The 27,615-nt window shown below is 51.1% G+C and overlaps 1 protein-coding gene across 1 annotated transcript; it reads left to right on the top strand.

Annotated features, from left to right (window-relative positions):
* The first annotated feature begins 2,698 nt into the window (after window positions 1–2,698).
* Window positions 2,699–25,974, top strand: IGFBP5 (insulin like growth factor binding protein 5). The gene is made up of 4 exons (XM_059475507.1): window positions 2,699–4,008; window positions 20,862–21,088; window positions 21,253–21,372; window positions 21,737–25,974. The coding sequence occupies exons 1-4, from the start codon at window positions 3,678–3,680 to the stop codon at window positions 21,866–21,868; spliced, it is 810 nt and encodes a 269-aa protein (XP_059331490.1). The 5' UTR covers window positions 2,699–3,677; the 3' UTR covers window positions 21,869–25,974.
* The last annotated feature ends 1,641 nt before the right edge of the window (window positions 25,975–27,615 follow it).

Consider the following 27,615-nt stretch of genomic DNA (forward strand, 5'->3'; position numbering starts at 1 on the left):
TCTTTGTTAGCTGCAGGCTCTCCTACAGCTCATGGCCAGCCATACGCTGCACACTGTCCTGTGGCTGTCTTAGGTTGCCAGGGCAGTGGGAGCTTTTTGGGGCCAGCAGAAGATGCCATAAAGACAAACCTTGTGAAAAGCATGGAGAGAGCACAGACCAGGGGTCATCTGCAACTCCATCCCAACTGCTGGCCTCAGTGGGTCAGTACAGGTGGCAGCCCTAAGAACCCCATAGCTGAGACTACTTCCATAAAATGGGGGAAAACCTGCCAAGAGAGCGCCTCCTATGGCTAAAATATCACCATTTTCTGGCTGAGGATACAACTCAGTTTCCAGGCAAGATTTTGTGGATGAGTGTCCTCGCAGGACAGCAGAGGAGTGAAACGAGGCTGGCTGCAAGACAACTTCACCTGACCTGGGTTTTGGCCCAAGAGAAATTTCCCGGGCAGCCCCAAGTAGGAGCAGCTTCCCCTGGGATCCCTTGCAGGATCTCTGCCCCGTGGCAATCCAGCCGTGCCCAAGCCTCCCATGCCAGGGCTTGCAGCTGGGCTTGATGGAGGCAGTTCTCTACATGCCTCACCATTTTGTGTCTCGCAGGTAGGAGTGGGAGTGAAACCTCTCCTCCACCCCTCAGATACTCTCACTGTTTCTGCACCAGGCATTAATACGGGGCACTCTGCTTCTTACAGGGCAGATGAGAGAACGAGGAAAGCCATTTTTCTCCTGCTCTAAGCCCTCTCATAAAGTGTTTCCAGATCTCCAGGTGAGCAGTGCTCACTGTCTGCCTGGTGGTATTTTCTGCAAAGCACCCATTCAGACCAGTGGCAGATTCTCATAAAAAACAGTGGCAGGATGCAATTAATATGCTGTAAAAGCCCTAAGTGTCAACTGGAGAAACCATTTTAAAGCATTTCAAGATAAAACCCCTGGGGAGTGCTTTTCTTACCTTAAAGGTGCTTTTTTTTTTTACTTTTTTTTTTTTTTCCAGTTAACTGTGATCTAAGCAGAGATTCAGGTAGTAATAAATAAAACCTCTGGAAAAAACTCTTAGTAGAAAGAAAAGCAAAAAACCACCCAGCCAAGCTTAGCAATGTTGTTTTCTTTTTTGGAGGGCAAGCGGTAAGAACAGGAGGAATTTGATCTTTACTACTGACTGTACATGGGGTAGAAAGGCAGTAAAACAAGCAACACCTGAGAGGTGCAAAGAAAGCCTTAAGCTGGAAATTTTGGAGAAGAAGGAGTTAATGCTTTTAAGCAGCCATCTCTCCTCTTACCATAGATAAGGGTGCATTCTAGTGGCAAAATCCATGCAATGCAGCTGCACAGATGACTGATCTAAAAAGAAACCTGGGCAATATGAAGCTTTGGAGGAGTGTGTGCCTGTGTGGAAGGGGGGTTGACTTGAATCGCACATAAACCTCACTCAGAATTAGCTGATCCCTTTGAATTTCCCACTGCCCTGGTAGATGCCCCCGAGCTTGAGCTTCTGAGCAGACTCCCACCCTGGGTTCTGCTCACCCCCTGCTCCAGGTGTAACCCCTGAGCACAGCTGCGGGGGCTGCACACCCGCGTTTGGAGATTCCCTCTCCTACGCTTCAGCTTCCTTGCTCCGAGAGATGAATGAGAACTGAGGGAGGCAAGTGAGAAGGACCAGGGCCGGGAGAACTGTAACCCTGAGGAATGCAGCGGTGGAACAAAAGACAACAAACCCCAAGCTGCCCAGGACAGATGATGAGCACTACAAAGCGTTTGTTTTTTTTTTTTTTTTTTTTCTCCTTTCTTCTCCCTCCCCATTTTGTGCAGGGCAAGAGGCAGAAGAATGAGCTAAAACGTGCAAATTGGACTTCACATGGCAAAATTCCCCTTCTTTTCTGGCATGCCCTAAGCAACAGCGAACTTTTCCAAAGAGGAATCTAACACAGTGCTTACAAGCAGCCCAGCCCTCCCTCTGCTCACTGTCCGGCCGCGTTAACCCTTGCTGTTTGGGGGTGTCAGGAGCGCACCCCGGCACAGGGCAAAGCCTCGCTGCGGTTTTCAACCTCGCCCGGGGGCAGAGGGAACACGAGGGAAGGGCTGGGCACCCTGCACACCCAAAGGCTCCTTGCTGGGCCCGGGAGGGCGACAGGAGCTCCCTGGCAGGCACCCAGCCATCTCTCCTGCTCACCTTCGGAGCGCACGGGTGCTGTGCGGCTCCCAGCCCGCCGCGGGCTCCGCGCCCCAAAAGCACCGGGCACAGCACCCACCATCAACCTCCCTCCTCCTCCCCAAACTCAGAGCCCTGACCTCTCCCATCCACACTCCCTGCAGCCCAGGCTGCCCTGCAACCCAACGGCAACCACTTTGCTGCCTTTTTTTTTTTTTTTTTTTTTCCTTAAACCGTGAAGATCTGAACTTTCCCCCCACCCACCCCCCCACCCCGCCTTCCAGCGCTCGGCTTCCCCTTCCCCCTCCTCCTCCCCTTGTCTCTCCTCATAATATTATCCTTGATCACTGCCCGGGGTTTGAAGCCCAGAAGTCAGGAGCTGCGCACCCCACCCCCACGGCCCGAGCGCGCACTGATAGGGCCCTCGCTGCTGGCACCTAGTCAAGCTGAGGTGTCATTGGGATCTCAAATTGCAGCGAGGGGCTGGCAGGCAGCCAGAGGCAGTCTATTTAAAAGACAGCCTGTTCTGCAGTATTCAGTCTCTTTAGAAACTTCTCCAGGGGAAAAGTGTTGGGAGATCTACAAAGTGGATATTTTTTCCTCTTTTTTTTTTCCTTTCCCCCTGATTTTTTACCGCTCCTCTGCCGACTTTGCAACAAAACACTCCAACTTTGCAGAAAACTTTTTTTTTTTACTCTTTTGGTCTTTTTTTTTTTCTTTGCAAATCTTGGAAGAGGAAAGCGGGAGAGTTGAACAGAGCCGATCGAAACACAACTTTGCTTCATACCAAGCTTCCCAGCAGCTCGCTGCGTCGGGAGAGACTTTTCCTCCTGCAGAAGAAGAGGGAGGGGAGGGGGTCTTTGCATCCCCTCTTCCTTCTCCTGCGTTTTCTTTTTTTGTTTTTTTTTTTTTTTTCCCTTCTCCTCTTGACTGCTTTGATGCATTATTAGCAGGACACTGGTTTTCAAGGAACTTTGCTCCTTTCCCAACCTGCCTCCTCCCAGCCCTTTGGGAAGAGTGAATGTGCGCGCGTGAGTGAGCGAGTGTGTGAAATAGCCGTCCCACCTCCCCAAACACCCCTGCTCCCCCACGCCTCCCCCTGCAACCTGTAGGCTGTGCAACCCCTGCAGGCTTCGCTCCCTTTCCCCCCTCCTTCCCTCCCTCTTTTTTGCGCTCCCGCGGATCGCGGTGCGAATTCCCCCTTTCGAGGCGAGAAAAAGCTGAAAGGAGAAACGGTGGGGAGGAAAAAATACACAAAAAAAGGAAATCTAGACGTCCCCCCTCTCCCAGCGCCAAAAGAAAAGCAGGAAGGTCTCGCACCCCGAGAATAACCCCCAGAGTGGGGCGCCTGCAAGCAGGGGCTGCGCTTTCCTTTTTTAATTTTATTTTTTAAAATTAATTTTTTCTTTGAATTTTTTCCTTTTTTTTTCTTTTTTTTTCTTTTTTTTTTTGGCCCTCGAAGGGGCAAGCGGAAAGCCAGCGCCGCCCGCTGCCGGCAGCCCCCCGCGCCCCGTCCCGCAGCATCCCCGCCGCGATGCTGCTGCGGCTCCTGGTGCTGCTGGGCGCCTGCCCGGGGCTGTCGCGGTGCCTGGGCTCCTTCGTGCAGTGCGAGCCCTGCGATGCCAAGGCGCTGTCGCTCTGCCCGCCGTCGCCGCTGGGCTGCGAGCTGGTGAAGGAGCCGGGCTGCGGGTGCTGCCTCACCTGCGCCCTGCCCGCCGGGCAGCCCTGCGGCGTCTACACGGAGCGCTGCGCCCGCGGGCTGCGCTGCCTGCCGCGCCAGGGCGAGGAGAAGCCGCTGCACGCCCTGCTCCACGGCACCGCCGTCTGCCTCAGCGAGAAGAGCTACCGCGAGCAAGCCAAGGCCGGTGAGTGACCCCGATCCTCCATCCGCAGCTCTCCCGGATGCTTAGCCGCTCTGCCGGCTCCTTTTCCATCTTTCCGCCTGCTTTTTCCACCCCACCGCCGGCTCCCGGCTGCGTTTTCCCTCGTTCCGGGTGCTCTTCCATGACCCTCCGCTTGCTTTTCCGTCTTTCCGGCTCCCTTTCCATCTTTCCGCTTTCTTTTCTGCTCCCTCCCGCTGGCTGCTCTTCCCTGCCCTCGCCGCTGCTTTCCCATCCCGCCGGCTGCTTTTCCATCTTCCCAGGTGCTTTTCCATGCTCCCACTTACTTTGCCGCCTTCCCGGCTACTTTTCCATCTTTCCGCCCGGTTTTCCATCCCCCCTCCCCCCCCTCCCCCGTCGTGTGCTTTTTCGCCTTCCCGGCTCCTCCATTCCCCTGCACCACACCAGCTGCTTTTCCATCTTTGTGGCTACTTTTCTGCCTTTCTGCCTGACTTTTCTCTTTCTCTCACACAATTACACACCCTGGCTGCTGCTCCATCTCTCTAGCTATTTCCCCATTCTCTCTCCTCCCCACCCCCTCCACGAGCAACTTTTCCAAGCCCCAGGTTGCTTTTCCATCATTTCTGTCTGCTTCTCCACAACCACCACTTCTCCCGCTGCTCTTTCACCCCCCCCCCCTATTGCTTTTCCACCTTTCCAGCTACTTTCACATCTTTCTAGATGTTCTTCCACCCACACCCACAGTTGCTTTTCCATCTTGGTGGGTACTTTTCCACCCCCCTAGCTGTTCTTCAATGCCCCCTGCCACTTCTCCCATCCTTCCTTCCATCTGTGCTCTGGTCAAATCTCCTGTTGCATCATCTCACAGCCCCCACCCTGCCTTCCATCACTGCCTCTTGATTGTCCCATCTCCAGTGGAAGGGTTTTCTTTCCCCACTTCCCAGATGCACCCTTTTAGTCACAACTGCATCCCAGTCCTTTCCCCGTTGCATCCTTTACATCTTTCCTGCACCTCTGTCTTCAGCCCTCTCCCTGACAACTTTCTATCACCATATCCTCCACCTTGCTCTGGGGCCCGAGCTGATCTCTGCAGATTGAAGTACAGAGGAGAACAGCAGGGCATCTCCTTTCAACCAACAGCCCGTTCCCAAAGTCTCAGCCACCCCCAGGTTTGTTGCTCTGCCTCACATTTCCTCCTTGGAATCTCACTACAGCCTGTTCTTTCTGTCTGCAAGCTGCTGGACATCTTTGTTGGGCGATGGGCTTTTAGCTCAGGGAGATGAAGAGAGCAGGTGCATTAGGGTCAGGATATGGGTTTGCCAAAATAACGGTGGTGTGGCTAATAATGGGCAAGAACAGGTTAAAAGCAAGCATGAAGGCGAGCATGGCAGCACCAGTGCAAGGCCAAGCTTCTGAAATGTTTGTACCTTGCACGTGACAAAAGCATGAAAGAAAGTGCTGCTTCATTTTGACACTCATTTCACTCTCATTTCTGGATCCTGTAGCTCATGTGAGGACAGATTCCTTGTATTCCTCCAAGTACATCCATATTTCTGCCACAGTGTGAAGGGAGGTAGGGAGGGTGTCTGCATGTCCAGGAGACCACTTGGCAAAAAAAAAAAAAAAACAACCAGAAACCCTCACTGTTTCTGGTCCATGAAACAGTCATTTCTACTTGTTAGCAAGTGTCTGCTTAGACCCATGCAACGGGAATCCGTTTCTCCTTCCTAGCACCTAATAAATTGTGATGCTTTTATTATTTTTCCCCTTTGCTGCTTGCAGGCAGTGGTTGCGTTGCTACGCACCATCCTTCAGAGCAAAACCAAATTCTGTGTGTAATAACTTCCCCCCCTCCCTCGAATGACATCAGATGTCCAAACTCCCTTTAATCAGCTAGAAACAGCAAAGCTGAGCTTGTTTTTTTGAAGGGCAGCTGTCAGATAGGAGGGTTGGGAGCTGACCTGCACAGGGACCAGAGGGTGAAGCCAGGAGCCACGTTCCTGCTGGGGAGCCCAGGAAGCTGGGCAGTAACCACTGTCAGCAGAGATAGCCAAGTATCCCAGAGTGCGTCATCCTGGTGTTTATTTACTCTGCACGTGTGTGTGTGTGGCCAGGGGCAGGCAGTGTGGCTGGGAAGGCAAAGCCATGCAGCTGGAGCCCAGCAGGAGAGCAGGGCCCATCCCTGTGCCTGAGCTGAGGGTGCCCCATTCAGGCACCTGAAAAAGCTTTGGCGCTTGGCTCCCAGCATGAATGTCCTTCCGTTCCACCTGCCTCGCACTTCCCAAGGAAACTGGTTCTTTAGCAGGTGCTTTGTGTGAAAACTTTAGCCAGGGCCCTTGTAATTCCACTGCTTTTGATTTTCTTGGGATTCAACACCCATTGAATGAGCAAGGAGAGGGACGGGAAGGCGGTGGCAGGTTTGTCGTGCAAACCAACCCTGTGGCACTACCTGCACTTCCAGTTTGGACTCCCCAAGTGCCGCAGGGGCCTCTTTTCGACAGGTTTTGTTCGCAGACAGCAGATGAGCCTGGACTGGAAAGGCTGCTGCAAGAAGCCACAGGAGACCAGCAGGCTCCTCTTGAGATTTATGCAATTGCAAATAGAAATAAAAAATAAATCAGGAATTCCTGAGGATGGGAGAGGGGAAAAAAAAATCACTTGGCATTTGACTGGTAGTGTGTGAGAACAAAGTATATTTTCATAGGCATGTTTCTAAGCAACAGGGAAAGAAAAGAAATTAAGTTTGACTTGAACTTTCTGGCCTCTGCCAGTTTGGCCAGCAGCACAGGGATTGTGCACTGGGGAAGCTGGCCTGGCCCTCCCATCTATCAATGACCAAAATTGGCCCTGAGCTGAGAACTGCTGAGAAAAAATCAGCACTCTGCAAAATAAACTATGTGACAGTGGTGAGGACTAGATCAAACTGCATTTCTATCTATTTCTGCCCTCGTGCTGGCCAAGTTTAAAATCGCAGATGCTTTCCTCCTTATGGACAAGGTAGAAATGCATTGAGCAGCACTGCCAGAGCCAGAGCCTGGGAGGCCAGGCTTCGCTCTCCTGTAGAGCAGATGTCTTGCCTGGGGACAAGATGCTTGCAGTACCATGCTTCAGTTTCTTCATATGTATGCTGGGCAGTGGTACTGAGGAATGCCAGAGGTAATGAGCAGAATGTCCTCCTGGTTTGTTCAGAGGTCTGAAATGAAAGCAAGTGTGGGATTAAAGAGCCTTAGTAGGACTTGTTTTAAGTAGATGGATACGTAGGTACTGACAGGATGGTCCCTGTAGTCCTTCCTCCCACAACAGTCAGACACTGTCCTTTACTTAAAGCCAAACATCACGTCTGCAATTGACTGTTCCTGGTAAAATAAAACATGAATGAGCTTCATTTATGGCACAGGCTGCAGGATTCTGGGTTTTCTCTGTTTTGTTTAGGTTTCCTTTGAAATATACCATGTCTTTCCATTTTTCTCCCCTGTGCTCCTGCCAGACTTCCTCCTGCTGAGACAGCAAGGTCAGGCTGAGCACCAGGGAGCGGAGGGCACAGATTGGAGCCTGCCGCCGTAAAAACGCTCATGGAAAAACAAAGGTTGTCAAATATTTCCTTCTCTCTCATTCCTGCCCTCTTTCTAGAAAGCGAGCAAGACTTGGCAAGTTTCCTTATGAAACCGTGAGCCAACGATAACCAGGAGGGGAAAGGGGAGGGTTTGCAGAATTAGCCCTAAGAAAATCATCTTTGCAGCGTCAGCTGAAAGGTGGAGGAGGAGGAGTGCTGCCGAGCACAGATTTCCTGCAGCAGCTTGTGTTCGGTGCTGTCCTTTGTTGCTCCCCAACATATTTTCCCCCACCCCATTCCCCCTTCCCGTACTCCCCTGCTCTGCATTTAGGGATGTGAGGCTTCAGGGGTGAGCAGAGGGGATGTGGGGAGGCAGGTGGGCAGCTCCATGCCGAGCTCCGGGGTGAGGGTGAGGGCAGGGGTCATGGGAGCAGGGATGCGCTGCCTTGTGCACATGTCGCTGCGGGAGGGACCCGGCTGGTGCGGGCTGCACGTCCATTGTGCAAAGCAGCTCCGAGCTGTCAAGGTGAAAGCTAGTATCAACAGGCCTGCAAAACCTCAGACACAAAACAGGAAAATCTCCATTTTTTCTTTTGATCTGGAGTTTCAATAACAATATATTTAAGAAAAAAAAAATAGACGGAGAGTGAAATCCATCAGGTGCCAGCAAGAGAGCTGGGTTTCTGCGGTGTGTGTGTGTGTACGGGGGAGGAAGGGATGGGGTGGTTCAAACAGGAAAGGAGGGGCCTTGGCTGGAAGGATTTTTCAGCAGCCTGGTTTCTAAGGAAGGAGAGAGAATATTAAGTAGTTGATCCAAATGAAATTCCTGCCGAGTGCCAGCAGAGTTCACCGGAGAAAAGACGTGGCTCTGTGCGTGCATGCGTGCATGAGTGATAGAGCTGGCCCCGAGCTTCCACACAGCTCTGGACCCACTCCAGGTCAGTGCAGGGAGTGCTCCAGAGCTTGCACCACCACAGCGGAGAGCAGGGGCTGCTCTCAAACGGGAGCCTCTACAAACTTGAGGGATGCTGGAGGAGGCCATTGTGCCTCCTCGTGTCATACTTAAGCAGCAGCAGCAGCAGCAGCATCCTGAGCCCAGATGATCGTCGCGGCTTTGGCACGTCAGTGACTTGAGCACAGTCATGTGCGACTGGAAGCGTTTGCTTCACTGCGGGCCGTCCCCTCCGGCTTGACAAAAGGGGGCAGGAAGGACTGGGTACCTTCTGTGCCAGCTTCAAGACATCCCCCAGGGTCTCCTGTCGCTTAGTTGTTCCCACGTGTTGGGGCAGAGGGGGAGGAAGAGGAGGAGAGGCGGCGCCCGGCGCTGCCTCACCCGGAGCGCGGTGCTCTGCTTCCTCCTAACGACGGCTGGAAGCGCTGCTCGCCGGGCCCGGCAGCCGCACATGCAGCAGCGGCGCTTCCCTAAACTCCATGCAAACTGAAAATCCTGGGAGCAGCCTGGGAAGGGTGGCGGGAACCTCATCCCCTCCGGGGCTTGCCGTCCTCCTCTCAGCTGGGTGAGCCGCTGAGAACAGTTGTAGCTCGTTTCGCTGTGCTAACTCACAGGGCAGATAAAAGCGCCCATGGCACAGCAAATCCTGCCCCTTTTTTTTTTTTTTCCTTTTATTTTTTTTTAACCCAAGCACTTAGTAGTGCAAATACAAGGGCAGACCTAAGTGGAGAATTTGTCTGGAGCACACCTGCCCCGCGATGTGGGCTGCAGAGCAGCAGCATTAATATGCACAGGGCAGATATGCGTGTGAGCAGATGCACACACGTACCCGTGTTCACACACCCACACACGCCTGCATAAACATTTAATGTGTGCAAGCACATACACGGAGTATTCTTGTCTCTGGAGGCAGAATGGTTTCCAGGCAGCACACACAAACCTCTCTTAGATGCAGGGATTCTGGTTATGACTGGCACATCGTATTTTGCCATAAAGATCAGATACTGGCATACAGATCAGCCTATCCTCTCCTCCCACTGAGGGCTCTGAAATGAGATGCACCAGGTGAGCATATCAAACAATGGGAGGTGAGGAAGGAGATAGATGCAAGATCTATCCTCCTCTCAGCCAGCTGTGTGGATCCAAACTCACCCCCTCTGCTTGGAGGTGGCTTATGTTTTCTGGCTAGACTAAGATAATACACTGAGAGATTTCTTGAGGGCAAATTTTCCCATGTCAAACAAGCAAATTCTTCCCACCGAAGGTGTGAAGTTGTGCCTTGCAAATGACAGCCAGTCCACCTGCCAGAGCAGTGGTTGCTGGTGTCATTGGTGGAAGGAGATGGGACCAGGGACACTGAGGTCCCTGGGATCCTGCAAACTTCTCCATGCCCAGGCAGCAGCAACTGGCCTTCAGGAAAGTGTGAGAGAAGAACTGAATTGGGGAAAAATGGCACATTTGCTGAAATGCAGCAACTGAGGGCAGGAGAAACAGCCTTCATTCAGCACTGAGCAGAGGAAGCTACAGGACCCAAAGACATGATGCATGCAGAAGTCAGAGATGATCCAAAGATCATCTTCAGCCTGTGTGAACTCACTGGCAGCCAGCCTGATAACCACCCAGTTGTTAATAAGGAGGCTTTTTACAGGGAAAAAGTAGATACTGTCTGTTTATCATCCGGACTGGAATAGCCAAAAGCATGAGGAGGCTTGCTGGTGAGAAGGAGATGGACACCTGACCCCCCATGCTGGAATCCCCTAAGTCCTGGCCCACTGGGTCCAGTGAGCATGAGCCTCCACACTGGGTCTCCCCAGGGTGATACACAGGGTAAGGACATGAAGTGGGGGAACAGTTGTGCCAGCACGCCTGGATCCTGGGGCTGCCCATTTAAGATCACTGGGCACAGTTCATGATTCATGCCTCAGGTCATCCTGGAAGGGTCTCATCATATCTGGTGACATCCCCCATCCCCTTTCCACTCAACCCCCACCAGACACTGTGTTCTTTCAGCTGTGTAGCCAAGGCAACTCTCAGCAAGATGTTGTTTTTGAGGTGGCTCTCTGATGCTAGTGATCTGAGAGGACCCCTTAGTGTTCATGTCAATCCACTGCTTGAAGTTCATCTCAGCGGGAGCCAGCATAATGTGTTTGCAGAAATTTGGGGCTCTTAGTGATTTGCTGTGAGCAAATTTGCTCTCAAGGAATCCATTTCTCAGCATGTTTTGGTAAGTCTTCTGTCTATGATGTTTCCAGGACATGTGTGAGAGGGAAACTCTGGTCAAGAGATTAAACTTTGAGAAGTCATGTTAAATTCATCCTTCTGAAGTCAGTGGGCATTTCTTGTGTGCACGTGCACAAGGCCTTGCTCTCACTATTGCCCTTATTCTCCAGACCCCTCTGTTATTCCCATAATTTTTCATTGTAACACCACCCCGGTGGTACTGTCTCTTCAAATGCAGAATGGGGGGGTCAATATCTCCTCCAACAAACTGGCACTCAGGTCCCTTTTAGCCTGGCAGACCTTGATCCTGCAGGATGCTGAGCACCTTTCCTCTAGGGCCAAAGAATCAAAGGCTTTTGCGCACCTCTCCCCTCGGTGGGAACCAGCTGCTTCAGTCTTCGAAGGACTGTGGGGCCAAAGCAAAGGCTGTTGGCTCTGGAAGGGCTCAAAGCTTCTTTGCAGCTTTGAGCCTGGAGGGCTGTTGTTGCAGTTTGGTTTGTTTGCTTGTTGGATGGACACAGCTGGCTTGGTGATGGAGATAATTGTTACGTTGATGGAGATGTGTTGTCTGGTTGCTATTTAAGGGCAAGAAAGTAATCCTGATACTTAGGGAAATGATTGCCTAGCTAAACAGAAGAAGGAATGTTTTTTAAAGGTAACTTTGGGGGCAAAGTTGGCTAATATTCATAATTCTTTTTTGTAGAAAAACAGTAGAAATACTTTATTTTTCCAAATACAGATGGGATTCATCAGAGGACAATTAAATCAAGAGTCATTTATTATTCATGCTTAAGAAATCAGATGTTATGTGTTAGACTAATGATGAAAATCTGTAATTAAATAAGCCAGTGAAAACTATGGAACCTGGCTTTCACTTCCTAATTTAAAGAACATGCTGGAAAAGAAGAAAAGTTTTACTAGGGAAGAATTGCAGAAGAATTGTCTTATACCTGTCCTATAGCTGTCCAGCAGTCAATTATGCTGCGCCACAACTACGTCTTAAGATATTATTACATGTCTTAAGATATTATTACATGTCTTAAGATATTTTATCTAAATACAAAATGACATACAGTCATTGCTCTTACTTGTGTGTCCTTCTTTCCTGATGAAATAGTAGATGTGGGTGAAATTTTACTGCATCATTTCATAACCATTTCAATGGCCAGTTATTTGGTTTTATAAAAGCAGCAGTGGCCTGAGGTTGCAGGAGAAACAACAAAGTGCAACGAGGATTTTATTATTCCAGAAAGGCTCCAGATCTGTGGCAAGGGGGTGATCAGTTGTCTTTCATGGAATTTCAGACCCCAAAATGGAGATCTATACCTTTTTGTCCATCAAGATACCCATGGGGATTTTTTAACATTCAAAAGCATCTTTGCATTGTGTTGGACCAAAAGAAATTGCTAATATATGCAGGAGTACAGGGTGGAAAATGGCCAAGAGAGGCAAGAGTCGCCCATTAGGATCAAACTTGGGGAAATTCCTCCTTATCAATATTGTCTGAGTGTGAATGTCTAGCTTCTGGTACTTTTTTGTGGCCCTACTTAGGCTGACTGAGAGATTAAATAACATCCAGGCCTACTGCAGGCAAAGGCTTTCTGAGAGAGGGAGCCATTAAGAAAGGAGTCCTGAGGGCAGAGGTTGGAAATTTCATCCCTCAGAGGTGGTAATAGTCAGGATGGACGGTACATGTGATGATGTGTCATCTGGTGCTGACACAGAGATGAGCAATGGATGATCTCACACAGCTTTTCCATCTGGTTTAAGGCAAAACTGTGAAAGTGAGGCTGAAGGCCTAGAAGTTAGTCCAGGCTAGGCTGGAACTTGCAATCAGAGCTGCACATCTGAAATACTTTTGGTGTTGTAACAGTTCTTATCCAACACCTCACACAGGTGCATCTCCACGCTCCACCTTGATGGGCCTTTTCCTGTCTCTTTGTGGGGAGCAAGGGGCAAGCATCCTGGCAGCACCTGCTTTTAAGTCCAGATTTCTTGATGTCTCATGTAGATTGGTACCACTCCTCACCTGAGTTTTAAAGATAAGCCCCATGGAGTCCAGGAGGGCAAATTACTTATTCCTTCTCCCTGGTTACACTTCCTCCACTGCTGATGTTGAGCTACCTGCATCCAAAAAGTCCCCTGCCTGATTCTTTTTCATGCAGTAATGACAGCTGATGGACACATCACACCTCCTTCATTTCTGTGGGCACAAGAAGATTTTTTCCAAGTCATCTCAGGTGGTCAGATGATCAAACAACTTCTTGTTTTCATTCAGAAAACCTTAAAGCATGTGTGTTCTCATCTTTTTGTCCCAAATAAGCCCCATGGAGAAACTGCTGGTAAACAATTCAATGATGCCTTGCAGGAGCTAAACCAGATTTTCCTCACCCTTAGTTAGGCAGAGACTGTCATGCAGTCTTCTCTGAGTTTTTCTTTTTTAATCTTTCCTGCTCTTAGTTTCTTGGCAGCTTGGTATGGCTTTTGCCTCCTTTATTGCAACCAATGAAATCTGCTGCTTGGGTGAATTTATTGGAAAAGATGTGAGACTAAGAAAGTCTGAATTACTTCATCCTTTCCAGGAAGGAAGAATATGTCTTGGTCACTCTGATATTGAAAGATGATTTATTTTGATTTCTGTGGGTCATAATTCAGCTCTCAGCTTCTTCTGCAGTTTCAACATATGGAATGGTGAACATCTGCAGCCTCCAGATGATGTGAAGGAAATACGTTTTATCTTCCTATCATCAGTGCATCAGCAACAGGAGCTTCTTGATATAAATCTAGTCCTGCAATACTTCCTTCCTCTCCCCTTGCCAGTTCAGTTCTCTGGAAGATAACTTTGTTCAGGAAATGTCAGGCTGATATAAGCAGCTATCTAGCAACAGAGTGTCTGCAATTTTGCAAGATGGTACACATCAGCATCATTTAATTGAAATGGATGGACATTTGCTCATCATCTTACTGGAGGGTGAAACCCTGGAAAGTTTCCCAATTCTTTTATTGGTTAGACATTTTGGGCTCTCTCCTGGACAGAAATCATTGTCATGAGAACCCAGAGTCTCTGGCTATGCTGCCTGTTGACTCAGACCGTCACCAGGTCTTGGTGTGTCTTGTATGTGCATTGCAAACTCCCACACCTGCATGGAGAACTGACTGCAAACAGATTTGGGAAGTTCTTGGAAAGAGACAAAGACAACACCTGTTCAGCCACAGTCTTTATTGTTACATCTCAAGGCAGCACCAGTCTGGCCCACCAGCTGGTGCCCAAGCTTGGCTCTTCCAGCACAGCATGGAGACTGTGGACTCACAGCTAGCAATGTGTAGGGAAGGAGCTTCCATCATGAAGCTCCCCATATCCAAACCTGCTTTTCTCCTTGCTCTACTGAGTTACTCTCAGAGTTTTGTGACTGCAGTAAAGGACAACTCAGGAAAGTACCATGTGCACATGGCAACACAGATCCTTCCTTAAGCTTCCAGTTCCCATAGCTGTACCTCTCCCACCTCTGTGGCATTTGCTGGCACTGTGAAGTCATGCTGACCCAGAGATCCACTCCTACAGATAGCTCCTGCACTTCCAGAGCAGACCAAAACATGAGCTGGTTCCCTTGAGAGCTCCTTTCCCACATGCTGAGCTGCATTTCTCCCCCATCCAGATCTGTATGAGGACACAGAGGTCATCAGGATGATGATCTCCCTTTCCCATGAATCCTGTGTGAACCTGGGGGCAGCCCAAACACCTGATATTCACGCTCTGCAGGTGAGCCCTGGCTGATACAGCAGAATCTGTATCCACAGGTTTCTGCTGAGGAGACATTAATCACCTGAGAAAGAGCTGGTCTTCCAGGCTAATTCAGCAAAGCCCAAACAATTACTTCAAAAAAAAAGTAAAAAATGCCACAGAATAGCAGATCCCTCTGCCATCAGTGCTTGTTCTGAGGCTCTTCAGGTATTCTTGAGCTGTTCCCAAGCATCCTCCTGGCTCTTGGCTTAAGGAAATGGAGATAAGGCCTAGCCTTCCAAGCCAGCTCTCTGAATGCTTTTCCATTATCTTCTCTGAGCTTGGCCTTACTGATCCATATCCTTCCCTTAAAAGGTGTCTCAGTGGAACAAGGCAGTGAGGTCTCATCAACTTCCACCATGTTGTCACAGGGGTATAGGATACTAGAATACCCTGGAGCCCCTCTTCCAAAAGCTTGTGTGGCTTTTGAGCCATGGACTGATTGGATTCTGATCATCGGTCTTTGGTAGGTGACTGGGTGTGGTGGGGCAGAGTGGGTGTTTCTGGGAGCACTTCACAGTGCTTTGACTGCTAAACACTTCCTTCCACACTCTGCAAATCACAAAAGTGTTTTGCTGCCTTTGGCAGGTTTTGAAGTTCCTAATTCCCAGGGCACGTGTTTTCTTACTACTGCTCCTGTGTCTGTAAAACAGCATGGCCCATGGGAACTACATCACAGGCTTGAAGGGGACCAAGACTGAAGAGGTGGTGGGAGTTACCTCTCTTAACTTCAGACCTTTGGAGGCCTAAGTGTGATCACTGGAGTCTCAGGAGAGGAGGCTGGACTTTTGTTCCACCCTAAAATCACAACCCAAGCCAGATTATGGGGCTGGTCACAATTTGGAGGGTGCAGCATCTCTGCAATGACTTACACATGGAGTTTGGCCATCCAGAACACCTCAGTGTTAGCATTTGGGTGTTATGTGACATAGATTTAAGTGTCTGTTGCACATTGCTGAGACTTGTGAGAGGTGGGGTGGCAGTCCCAGCAGGGCTGCTGTTATTCTGTCCTTCTTGGTGTGTGGTGTCTCATTTGAGCCTCTCATCACCTGCAAGCATTACCAGCATGCTCCCTCACCAGTCCGTGCCAGACTGACTGCACCGGCTTGATGCCAAGACCCCACCAAAGCACAAAAGTTCGTTCAAAGTCCAAGGCACATTGCAGCTGGCTCTCCAGCAGACAACACCCTGGGCTAGTGGAGGAACTGGCTGTAGCCTCCATCCTCAGCCCTGGCTGCTCTGGCTCCAGTGGGTGCCAGATGGCCTTGGGCTGGGCTGCCTGAGCTCACTGCCTGACCTCACCAGGGCGGTGGTCTCAGCAGTGACCCCAGCACAGGCACAGTGCCTGGGCCGCTCTCTGACCACCCCAGCAGGGCTGGGGGCCGGTCACCACCACGCTGGGGGCTGTGCCTGGGACAGGAATGTCAGCGAGCTGTTCTTCATTAGGTGGGTGAGAGCTGCTGGGCTTCTGCCTGGGCTGAGTCTGGTGGCCTCTGGGGAGCTCAGGAATGCTTTTGCTCAGTTGTACGCTCCAGCTGCCAAAGGGTGCAAGATGAGATGACTTTCCTCTCTTTGCATCTCTTCCCTGCCTGCATTCTCCCTTCCCTGCATCTTCAGAATGCAAACACAGTCGCTGTCTCTGTGTGCTGACCAGGAAGGAGGAATTTTTATTTTCCCATCATGGCCACAAGTGCTAGTCCAGGTCAGGGACAAATTTGCCTGCCAGTACCAGGAAGTTTTGATGTAGGTCAAGCATGTCCCCTCCTCCGGAGTGGGCAACAAATGGGGAGGGCAGCTGGGGAAAATCCTCAGGGTTTTTTCCAGCCAGGTACCTAAGAACGGAATTCCTGTATAAGCCCCATATGCAATGAGCACCTCTGAACAGACATGGCTGAGTTTGGGGCAGAGGAAGGACTGGACAAATTCTCAGAGTCTCCACAAGTGACATTTTCGTTGTTCCTGTGCTAGAGGTTTAACTGAGATCCCCATTAAGTCTTTCTCCAACACCTTCCTGCTTAAGTGGTGTATTATGTTAGTGCCTATGCTGTAAATAATAATGATCATGATAATAATTAAGAGGGCTGTTTAGCAAGGTTGTGCTGTGGTTGTGCATGTACTTCTTCAGTGCATGTGGCTTTTGGGGGTGGTGTTGAACAGGACAGCAAGTCCTCTAGCAGTGGGCTGTGGCTGTAACAACCACGGTTCATTAAGAGCAGCAGTCAATAGATCCTTTCTGCCAGAAACCAATGAAAATGTGTTACAAAAATTTGAGCCTCCCAGCCATTTGGAAAAAGTTTTGTGTTCCACTCTGTAATGTCAGCAGGCAGGGTTGCAGTGTTCCCACACACTCTGCTCCCCCATGTGAGTGCACCCGCCACCTTATGGGTCACATGGGCCCAAAGCATCTGAAGCCAGGAGCACCAGGCTGGGTTTTGCTGTGGGGCAGAATGATGTGTAGTCTGCTCTGGGTGGTATCTCTTAAGGACAGCAGGCAGCCAGACAGGAGCAATTTGTGACTTCCCAGAAACAGTGCCTGGTATTTTGCTACTCCCCTTCCCTTCTGCAGGGAACAGTTGGAAATGGTTCCTGTTAGGGAGTTTCCACTGGCTAGCCTGGAGTGGGGAGAAGACACTGTGCCTGAGCGCAGGGCATAGGACATCCCATTCTTTGCTGTGGGTGTTTTCTGTGTCCCAGGGCTCATCAACAGCACAGTCCTTTTGGCCTGGCCTGGGTCAAGAGCCTTTCCAGATGCTTGCCCTCTTTCCCTGGGCAGCAGTGGATCAGACCAGACATGAAGCCATGGAGTGGCTCTGAACTGAATTCAGTCTCCTGCCTTGGCTGTAGGGTCAGCATCCCTTTGAGGTGGCTTCAGCCCATGTGTCACCTCCAAGCTAGCCAGGCATCCTCAGCTTGGCCAGCAATGTCATTCTTTTGTGTCATTTTTCTATGCCAGTAAGCTTAGGACCTCTAGTGAGAGGTGATCTCCTCCTGTGTTGTGGGGAGAAGGAATGGAGCTATGTGAGCCACCCACCTTCTGTTTTCCACTGTCCCTCATCTGGGGACACCGTGAGTAGGGCCTGCCTGCCCATGCCCTAAGCCCACAGGGGTGCAACGTGCTTTGCCATGCCTTGTGTCCCCAGACAGGCAGCTGGGCCTCTGCAGGTGGCACCAGGCTGGCAGGCAGATGGGAGTAGGCGGGAAGGGGCTGTGTGGCAGGCCAGAACCTGACAGTGAGGGAGGAGGAACTCCAGCCTGAACTCCTTCCTGAGTCTCCCACAGAAGTTGGGCTCATTTGGTGAAACTGGGCGTTGCTCCTGCCAGCATCTTCTCAGGCATGGAGGCACAGTGGTGCCAAATGCTGCCTGCCATGAGCCAGCCTGGGGGCAGACAGAGGTAATGAATGGGCAGGTGGGTGAGGATGGGCAGGTGGATGCAGATGGGCAGGTAGATGCAGGAGCTCTGGGGATGCTGATGTGAGTGTCTGGTCTGGCGGCAGTGGGCAGCTGCAGGTGAAGGTGGATGGGCCAGCCAGGAAGAGAAAGGAGGGGCTGCATGGATGCTGCACGTGCCAGCTCTGCCTTTCCCTCTCCTCTTCGCCCTGGGAAGGCCCCTTACCAGCTGCCCAGAGCTTGTTTCTGTGAGAGTCCTCTGCCCTTCAGTTTGCCAAAATTGGCTTGTTAGAAGAAGGGGTTGCATCAGCCTTGTTGTTGAAGGAAATTAGGCTATAAAAAACATAAGAGGATGGAGGAAAGGGATGCCTTCAAGGCACCACCCCATCACTGGGATATAAAAACCCAAACTAGACACCACTGCTGAGTCACAGATGAAGGAGTCCCATCACTTCTAATCCTTGTTTTAGGACATCCCAAGCATATGTTCCCATTTGAGGGGGAACACATGCATGCCAGGGAGAGTGAATGGGGTCAGTTCCAGGTGTTTTTTCAGCCGTGCAGAAAGCACCAGACTTGGGTTGGGATCTGGGCAGCTTTTAGGGCACATCAGTTACAGGAGCACAGGGCTCCTGTGGCTGCCATCTATCCTTGCTGAAAGAGCTCCACATTAGTCCCCAGCTCACTCTGGCTTGCTGGCAGCTTGCAGGGAGAGGAGGGATAAGGTGCTTGCAAGGGGGTAAAGCTGCTGACCATGTGAGCAGTCTGAGCTGCTGCAGACACCCATTGCATGCTGAGTTCTGGGGACTGGACACCCTGTACTGTTTCTCTGACTGAATCCTCACTGCCTTGTATCCTTTATTTGTTACTTGTTTTTATTTGTTAGGATTGCCCTAAGAAGCTGTGCCTCACTTATTTGGTATTGCTGAGGTAATGAGTTGTGCCTCTCCTGTGTTACTGGGTGTTTGCCAGCACCAATGTGAAACTTCCCTTTATTACTGTAGGGCAGCCCAGGGAGGTACTCTGGCAGCACCAGCCCTGGATGTGGGTGCCAAAGGGGATTCCTGGGACAGAACACTGCGTGTTTCACTGCTATGAGAAGGGCTTAGTCACTGCAGATGCCTCTGTTCTTCTTTCAGACCTTGAGTTGCCAGAATATCTTTTGAGGCAAAGGAAGCACTTCAGCTGCACCTTGTGTTGTTTCATTTTCTGGGGAGTAATTTCCAGTTTACTCAGTTTCTTCTCTATCCTGTCTGTCATCCTCTTAGAGTAGAGGAGCCCTGATCTGTGCAGGCAGGTGAGTCCTGCAGCAAGGAATAAACCGCCAAGCATATAAGCATGATGGGGTAAAATGGCAAAATTATCCCATCCTGGGGTGCCACATGAGTTCTGGGGATGGTACAGGGGATTGTTTACATTGCTCTTGGCAGTTAGGAGAGTGTAGAGTTGGGGATGCTCATCCAGTGCTATTCTTGTGGAAACAAAAAAAAAAGGGCCACTTATATAAGTGGCCATGAGAAACTTTCAAATTTTTGCTGGGAGAGTGCAAGGTCCCCTTGGCAAGGAGGAATAGAAGACTTGTACCTGTGGATGGCTTGGGCACCCAGTGACCCAGTGACACTCGGTCACCTCCAAACCCCCCGGCTGAGGTGTGTGTGACAGTCTGGCACTGCCATCTGCCACTAAGCATCTCATCTGTCCCCCCCGCTGGGCATCCTCAGGCATCCCTGGGCAGCAATGGCATCCTCTTCACCTTTCTCCCTCCTGGTGCTGCATCTGGGCTCCAGGAAGCAGTTGCTTTGCAGAAAGAATCCTGCTTGCCTTGTTGGGGGTGTATATCTGCTTTTGTTTTAATCCTGAGCCTTTTCCCTCCCGTAGGAGGGGATGATCTGGGTTCACTGGCATAGAAATTGCAAGAGATGCTGTTCAGGGACAGATTTCAGCTACTCTGATGCTTTCCTTCTGCTGCAGTGAGTTTCCTCATGGTCACTTGCTGGTCCCAGCACAGACTTGTCATCAACACCAGACAGCTGGGGACCCAAGGGTCAGGAGACCAGGAGCCTCAGGACCTTTAAACTATATTCAAATTTAGTCAAGAAATAACCCTTTTTCACTCTGGTGGTTGCACTAAATGTCACAAGTCATCTAAGTTTAGACTGTCACCAGCTTGCTCCTATATATAACTGCTCAGGGCTCCTGCCTGCATCCTGCCAGCAGAGGTTGTGCTGGGGGATCTACAGGAAGATGGATGCCATGGACAGAACCTAAACATGTTCCCCCTTTGCTGTCAGTCCCATCAATGGCAGTCAGGCAGCATTACTTGGCAGTGTTACCCTTGGCTTTGCGGGCTGCTGGGTGTGTGTCAGCAGATGGGAGCTGGTTTGATCCCATGAGTGGGGCTGCAAGCTGAGGACCCTGGAGATCCCAGTACTTGTCAACCACATCTTTGGTATCACTGCTGAAATGTCTGCCCAGCCACGTGGTGGCTGTGCTGTGTGATTGACCTTGGCTTTGGAATTGTCTCATCTTCAAGCATTCCTGGCTTGTGCTCTTGCCTTCTTAAGGCAGGGTGAAGTATGAACTTGTCACTTAATCCTCTCAGCATGGATAAACAGGGGCTTCTCTGCCTCATTTATGTGTCACCTGGCCCTGGGGGTTGGATGACCCTCATACTGGTCTTTTTCCACAGAAACAATGATGGCCCTTGTATGTAGAAGTGCATCCTAGACCTCTGACTCCTCCATGCTCTCTAGACAGCTTCCTGTCCCAAGCTCAGAGGTCACAAAAAAACCTTGTGAAGTCCCACACAGTGAGATAAAGCCAGGGCTGTAGTCAGCAGCTAGGAAAGGGATTCCTTCCATTATTTGTTTTCATCCTGCCTGCTCCAAAGCTCTTTTCTGGGTTGGCAGGAGGGTCTCTGTGCAAAAGCGAGCCCCACTCATCTCATGGAGACATGACAGTTTGGTACCCCATCCCTTGCAGAGCGGGAGTCCCGGGAGCACGAGGAGCCGACCACCTCGGAGATGACGGAGGAGACCTACCCGCCCAAGGCCTACCGGCCCAAGCACGGGCGCCTCTCTGAGCTCAAGGCTGAAGCCCTGAAGAAGGACCGCCGGAAGAAGCTGACCCTGGCGAAGTTTGTGGGCATGGCTGAGAACACGGCTCACCCTCGCGTGGTCATCCCCGAGCTCCGGCAGGAGTTTGAGCTGGTGGGTGCCTTCACCTTCCCTCCATGAGGCTCCCATGGGAAGGTGACTGTGGAGGGCTTTTACCCTTGGGAAATGGGTACTAGTCGGGGGGGACCTGGGGGCTTTTGCAGCTGGAAGGTTCTGTGAGGTGCTTCCTTTCTCACATTTGATCTCCCTGCGTGCAGGGCCCGTGCCGCAGGCACATGGAGGCGTCCCTGCAGGAGCTGAAGAGCAGCCAGAGGATGGTCCCCCGCGCTGTCCACCTCCCCAACTGTGACCGCAAGGGCTTCTACAAGAGGAAGCAGGTAAGATGTTCCCCACCCAGGAAGACTTCTCTCTGCCACTGCCCTGGGTGGGAAGGATGGAGGTTTTTCCTTTGCTGGGTTAGTCTGGGTGGTGCTGCAAGCATCTCCAGACACATTTGGTGGTGGGTGGCCTTGCTGATGGCTCCAGGTGCCATCTGGCTTGAAGTAAGCATCCTGAAGGAGCTGGTGAGGGAGAGGGGAAAGTCAGAGAGCCCTGGGCTGGGGTAGTGCTGAAAGCAGAGAGCAGGAGCCAGATCCTACCATGGGGATTGCATTGCTGGTGTGATAGGCCTGGTCCCCAGGGAGGGAGCCACACAGCGTCTGGTGGCTCGTTTCTGATCTCTGCCCTTGGGTGTCTCCCCAGTGCAAGCCCTCCCGGGGCCGGAAGCGTGGGCTGTGTTGGTGTGTGGACAAGTATGGCATGAAGCTGCCGGGGACGGACTTCCTGAGCGGAGACCTGCAGTGCCACGCGTTCGACAGCAGCAATGTGGAGTGAAGCCACATCCCCTCCCTCCGCCCCATCACTATCTATCCAGACTCCCTTCCACCCTCCCCTCCGCACCTCCCCACGCCCCGGGACTCCGATTCCTTTCATCTCATGTAAGACGAAAAAAGAAAGGAAAAGAAAAAAGAGAAAGGAAGAAAAATGAAAAAAACAGAAAGGGAAAGAAGGAAAGAAAGAAAGAAGTAAGGAAAGGAAAAGTAAAAAAGAGAGAAAAGAAAGAAAAAAGAGAAAAGAAAAAAGAAAATTAAAAAAGAGAAGAAAAGAGAAAAGAAAGAAGAGAAAAGGAAAAAAGAGAAGAGAGAGAAATAAACCCTGAAGAAACTGAGGACTCGGAATCTACAACAGCCTTTTGACAACAAGGACTCAGCAAGGAAAGGATAGAGCCAGAGACAAACCAGCCATGGCCACTCTGCCATCCTGCACCTCTCCCCAACGCTGCCTGCACCCCTCTGCCACAAGCAGAGGTCACCCTGATGTAGGAAGCTCTCCAAGTTGCTGATTCTCCAGTACGGGTTTTGGGCAGGTTCATTTTTATTTTTATATTTTTTTCATGTTAGCTAGTTGATTTCTGAAGGGTCTTGAGAGCAAATCTTGTGGCCACCAACGTTCCCCTTGCAGTCCTCCAGAGTGTCCTTCCCGTGTTGCTGGGACTCACTTGAGTTGATTTCCATCTCAAATGACTGCCCCCCAATCCAGGCAGATTTCAGCAAGGGAGGAGACGTGGGACTGTTCACTTTGTGTCTGGAAATAAGCTGGGGAGGGAAACACAGATCCTGCAACAGCACAAATACCCCCAGAAAGTATTTGTGGACTTCAAAAAAAATTATTACAAAAGGAAATACAGTCTCCCCTGTCCAGTTCATCTTGATTAGAAGGTCAGAAATTTTCTGGGACAAGCAGGATTGACCTTTGTCCATCCAGGTGTGAAAGTGTTCGTCACCTGCATGCACTTGTGTGTGCATTGATGTGGCTTTCCCTCCTTGCAACGCTTCACCTTGAAATCTGGAGGTTTCAATGTAATATGCAATTGGGGGATATGCTGCCCCTCCCAAAAACAAATAATGACCTGCTGGATTAAGCACAGAAGCAGAGTTATGGAGGAGATCGGTGCCTGTGGAATCAGGGCCTCATCAACACTGCAGACTGCATCACTGTTCAAACTGAAGTATCCCTACATGGGGACAGGGGAATCAGGGCCAAAACTCTTCACCACCCTTTGCCACCACAAAGACGACCAACTATGGAGATTTTTTATTGTTTTTTTTACACAGCCGAAAATATGGTTTGCTCCAGGGGGAAAAAACCCCCAAACCTCCACTTTGTTTCATCTTGGTTTTTTGTTAAGGCCGGTTTATAGTTTTCCCCATGACTAGGAAAACGCCATCCTTTTGCATTGAGGATACTGCTCATGTTGCCACGGCTGATTCCCATGATCCTGCAGTAAGATCCTGAGATGGGCCCTTGCCTTTAACTGGGGCCCAGCTCCTTGTTGAGTGACAGCAGCCACTGCACCATGGAGACCCACTGCCTTGGGCATGCTGGGACAGCCCTCGGCTGCCTTCCTAACTCATTTCTTGTTCATAACATTTACATTTGATTTTGGGACTCTCACCTCTTGCTTATCCCTGACAAGGGTCTCCACGATGTTGGTGCTGGGAGGAGATCCTGCAGCGAATGGAAGGAAAGAAAGGAAAGGAAGCTGTGGGGTCTGGGTGCTGTGGTGGGGAAACACACCTGCTGGGAACCACATCCTACTGCCACAGCTGGAGGTGGCAGCCAGCACTGGCCAAAGGACACAGCTGACCTCAGGTGGAAGGTTCCTGAACCCCCATATCCCTTTCAGCTTCCTGGACCTGGGCAGAGAAAAATGGAGGTCCACAGCACCACTGGAGCCCCACTGGTGGGGATGGGACAAGGGGGTGCTGGTGAAGGCTTCTTGCCATCACAGGCTGGGAGCCCTCATAGCCTCTCGTGAGATGACCTTGCTCCCCTAAGCATCCTGTGGGCTCCCCACCAGGACGTTACCCTGATGGAGGGCAGGACTGGACACCTGTGGTTATTTCCCTCCAAATGACAGCAGGAGTGAGTTTTGCCTATGGACTTCCACGGAGACACAGCAGAACACATTTTGTCCTGGGGACAAAGCACCTTCCCACCTTGAAAAGACGGAAGTGTGCTTCCAGTGTAGATGTGCCCCCAAAAAAGCCTGTTGGAGTGGGGTAATTCCGTGTTGTTGGACGGGAGCATGGTGGGGGCTGAGAGAGGGACCCCTCCAGGCTCTGCAGGGCTGATGGAGCAGGGTTGGTTTAACCAGAGTGGTGGATTAATGCTGGGGTGCAAGTGGAGTAAAGAATGGGGTGAAGAAAGCGGGAGGAAGAGGAGATTGTGCTAACCCCAAGGGCCACTGGACACCATTGTTGACACTGTCCGCTTGCTGATCCCTGTGCAAACCCTCCTGACTGTCATAGGCCAGTACCACCTTTCCCAGGACCCTTCCTTCCTTCTCTCTTCCTCTTTCCTGCTTTTTTTTTTTAATTTGTTTGTTTGTTTGTTTTGTTTAATTTCCCAAAACTTGAAAGCCTTTGGCTGCAGAGAAAGGAGATGTGCCCCCAGGGTGGGATGGGAAGGGCATCGACCCCCATGGACCTTGCCTTTTGGCCAGGATGCCCCCAGGTGGTGTCACAAAGAGGCAACCACAGACACTGGGAAGGGATACAGGGCAGTGCTCTGTCCTCTCCCTACCAAGCAAGTCTATGTGGCCCTTGGAGCCCAGAGTACCAAAATCCATCCCGCACAGCCTCCCTCACACCTGCACACCCCATGCGGGGATGGCATTGCCTGTCCTGTCCCCACGAACCTGGGGACATTTGGGGTGCACCACCCTCACCCCCCAGATCACCTCGGCTCCCAGGATGGGGCACCAAGTGACCCCCCCAGCTGCCCACTCCCTTAAGGATCCCCAGCAGGACGAGGCTGTTTACAAGCTGCACTAATATTTAGGACCGGGGTTGGAGCCTGGGATTGAGAGTGACTTCAGGAGGGCTTGGTCACCCTCTGGGGTGGCAGTGATGAGGTGCTCCCATTCTCAGCACCCAGCAGCACCCCTCTGCATTTAGGATGAGAGAACAAGAAGGGGCAGATTTGGAAGCTGGGGAGGGTTGAGGCACACCAGGAGATGCTGGCAATTTGTGCATCGGGGGGTCATGAGGCTCAAGGGTCTCTGGCTACGGTATTTGTGCTGAGCCCACATTGGTATCTAGGATGGGAGCTGGGAAGGAGAGGACAAGGATGGCTCAGGACAGCCCTTCCACCACATCTGCCCAGGGAGCGGCGCTCAGTGGCTGGGCTACCCCTTGTCTGTACTGCAGTGGACTTCGAAAACCACTAGTACAAGAGCATTTTGCACTATTTCTCCGCTCTCTCCCCCCTTCCCCTTTTCTCCACCTTCCCCATGAAAATTCTTTGCTGTTGGTTTAGTTTTCTTTTTTTTTTTTGTTTTGTTTTGTTGTCGTTGATTTTTTTTCCCCCCAAATGGAGCATTGTATATTTAAAGAACTGTCAGTTCACCTCGCTTCCAGACCGCTGTCCTGGCCCTGGCCAGGATCCCTGCCTGCTGTGGCCCCCTCCCCAGCCCCGCCAGCCACCGCCACTGCCACTGGGACAGACGTCACCACGCACGTTACCCACCGTTGTAACACAGTTGTTAAAACACACCAGATTCCGAGTTTCCTGCCTGGTTTTTATCTTTAAGCAATACTCACTACACATTTTACGGTAGCTTTTTATAGCTTTACATACATACGGTAGCTCTGTTGTTTCGTTTTGGTTTTGTTGTTTTGGTTTTTTTTTTTTTCCAGTAAACAAGAAATACTCATAATCTTACTGGTGGGAAAAAAAAAGCAGTTTGTGAAAAACTGACAATGGAAGAAGAGCTTAATGCTCTGTTTAGCATTTTGTACTTAAAAAAAAATCTCACATTTTATTAAAAAGTGAAGATTGCTGTATACTATTTATTCAACTTATAATTTATGTTACTCTTTGATCTTTGTCTTTTCTCATGACAAAGCATTTATTTAATAAAGTTATGCATTCAGTTAGCTCGTGCCTGACCCTCGTGGAGCATCTGTGTGCCAGGGCCTGCCAGTGAGCTGCTCCAGCCCCGAGCATCCCACGGCCACCTGTGTTGGGTCCCTTGGGGGGCTCAGCCAGCTCCACAAGGGTGCTCAGGGAGGTACAGGCCATGGGGTAAAACGGTGGCAATGCTTTAGGGGAGCTTTTGATACTAGAACAATCTGCTAGGTGACTGGTAAAAGTTGCAAGCTTAACTTTACAGCTTCCTGCAAGCAGAGCTACAATTTTTTATCTTTTGGGGTTTTTTTATAATTTTCTTTGCATGGATGTGGAAGTGGGGCACACACATTCAAGCAGTTTACCAGGGCAAAGTACCTAGCAACCAGTGACGTTAAGCCCCTAAATGCCATCTCAAACTGAGCTCCACAGCTTGGGAGCAGACGTGCTCTTTGAGTCTCAGACCTCCTGGGGCCGCTGGAAGATTTGCCCCAATGTACCAGCGGCCAGAACATCCCTGGAGCTGCTCAGCCCAGCCAGGCCGTGTCCTCAAACACTCTGCGGTAGCTCTTGGTGGCTCCATCCCACTGTCCTCCCCGGTGCTAGATCTGACCCTGCCTCACCGCCCAGGCAACCATCACCCTTCATTCTCCCGCTCCCCGCGACCTCCCTGTTCCTGTGCCCCTCTTCCCCTCCATTCACCTGCCAGCATCCCCCGTGCGCCCAGAGCGGGGCGGGAGGCGAAATCATCCCCTTTGCCGCTGCACTGAGGACCGCGGGTTGCTAGGGCTGCGCTAACAATGCACCCCGCAGACATCTTGCAGCACATAGAGCTGGCACAACCATGCTGTCCCTGACAGACACCCTGTCCCCGATGGACACCCCACACGGCCGGGTCCGACCCCCTCAGGCAGCACCGGGGGCAGGAGCCGCGCGGTGCCGCAGCCGCCACCAGGCGGCGCCACGCCCCGCCCGCGTTACCCTCAGGGCCCGGCCAGGCCCGGCCGCGCTGCTGCCGCTTGCAGGCGCAGAGGCCCTGAAATGGAGCTTTGCGTGCAAAAAGTTATGGCTGCCTTCAGCTACGGGCTGATAAATCACATCCCTAAGGACAGGTGGAGCTGTATACACGTGTATAAGTAGCTACAGCTATGCAACATACAGCTGTACAGTAAGGATGTTCTTTATATTAAATATCATCGTTTATATTGTACTATTGTACAGGGTTTTATACTGAAAATACTAGGAAGATATTCTTCACTGTGAGGATGATGAGGCACTGGAACAGGTTGGGCAGAGCAGCTGTGGATACCCCAGCTGTAGGAATGTCCAAGGCCAGGTTGGCTGGGGCCTAGAGCAGCCTGGTTGAGTGGAAGGTGTCACACACTGTCACACACAGCTCGTGTTTGTTCCCCTCCAGCCCCTGAACAGGAGGGTGGCCCCAGGCACTGCTGGGCACTGGGCACCTCTGTCACCTCCAGCCCTCTCTGGGCAGCACCTGGCTTGGAGCACCCATGTCCCACCCTGCTACTCAGCATTCCCCCCATGGCATCACCTGAGCCACCTCCAGCTCACCCCAGAGGCACCGAACAGGACAGTAATTTTGCTACTTGTCCCATGTTCTTCAGTCTACATCCCACCCCCCATCATGCCAGTCCTCTTTCCCCTCCCCT

Source organism: Ammospiza nelsoni, chromosome 7 (genome assembly GCF_027579445.1).
Source record: "Ammospiza nelsoni isolate bAmmNel1 chromosome 7, bAmmNel1.pri, whole genome shotgun sequence".
Lineage (NCBI taxonomy): Eukaryota > Metazoa > Chordata > Aves > Passeriformes > Passerellidae > Ammospiza > Ammospiza nelsoni.

Bases quoted from the DNA above. Each gene is read 5' to 3' on its own strand.
- IGFBP5 (XM_059475507.1), top strand. From the start codon at position 3,678: ATGCTGCTGCGGCTCCTGGTGCTGCTGGGCGCCTGCCCGGGGCTGTCG. The intron at 4,009-20,861 runs GTGAGTGACCCC...CATCCCTTGCAG, and splicing joins CCGCGAGCAAGCCAAGGCCG to AGCGGGAGTCCCGGGAGCAC. The intron at 21,089-21,252 runs GTGGGTGCCTTC...CCCTGCGTGCAG, and splicing joins TCCGGCAGGAGTTTGAGCTG to GGCCCGTGCCGCAGGCACAT.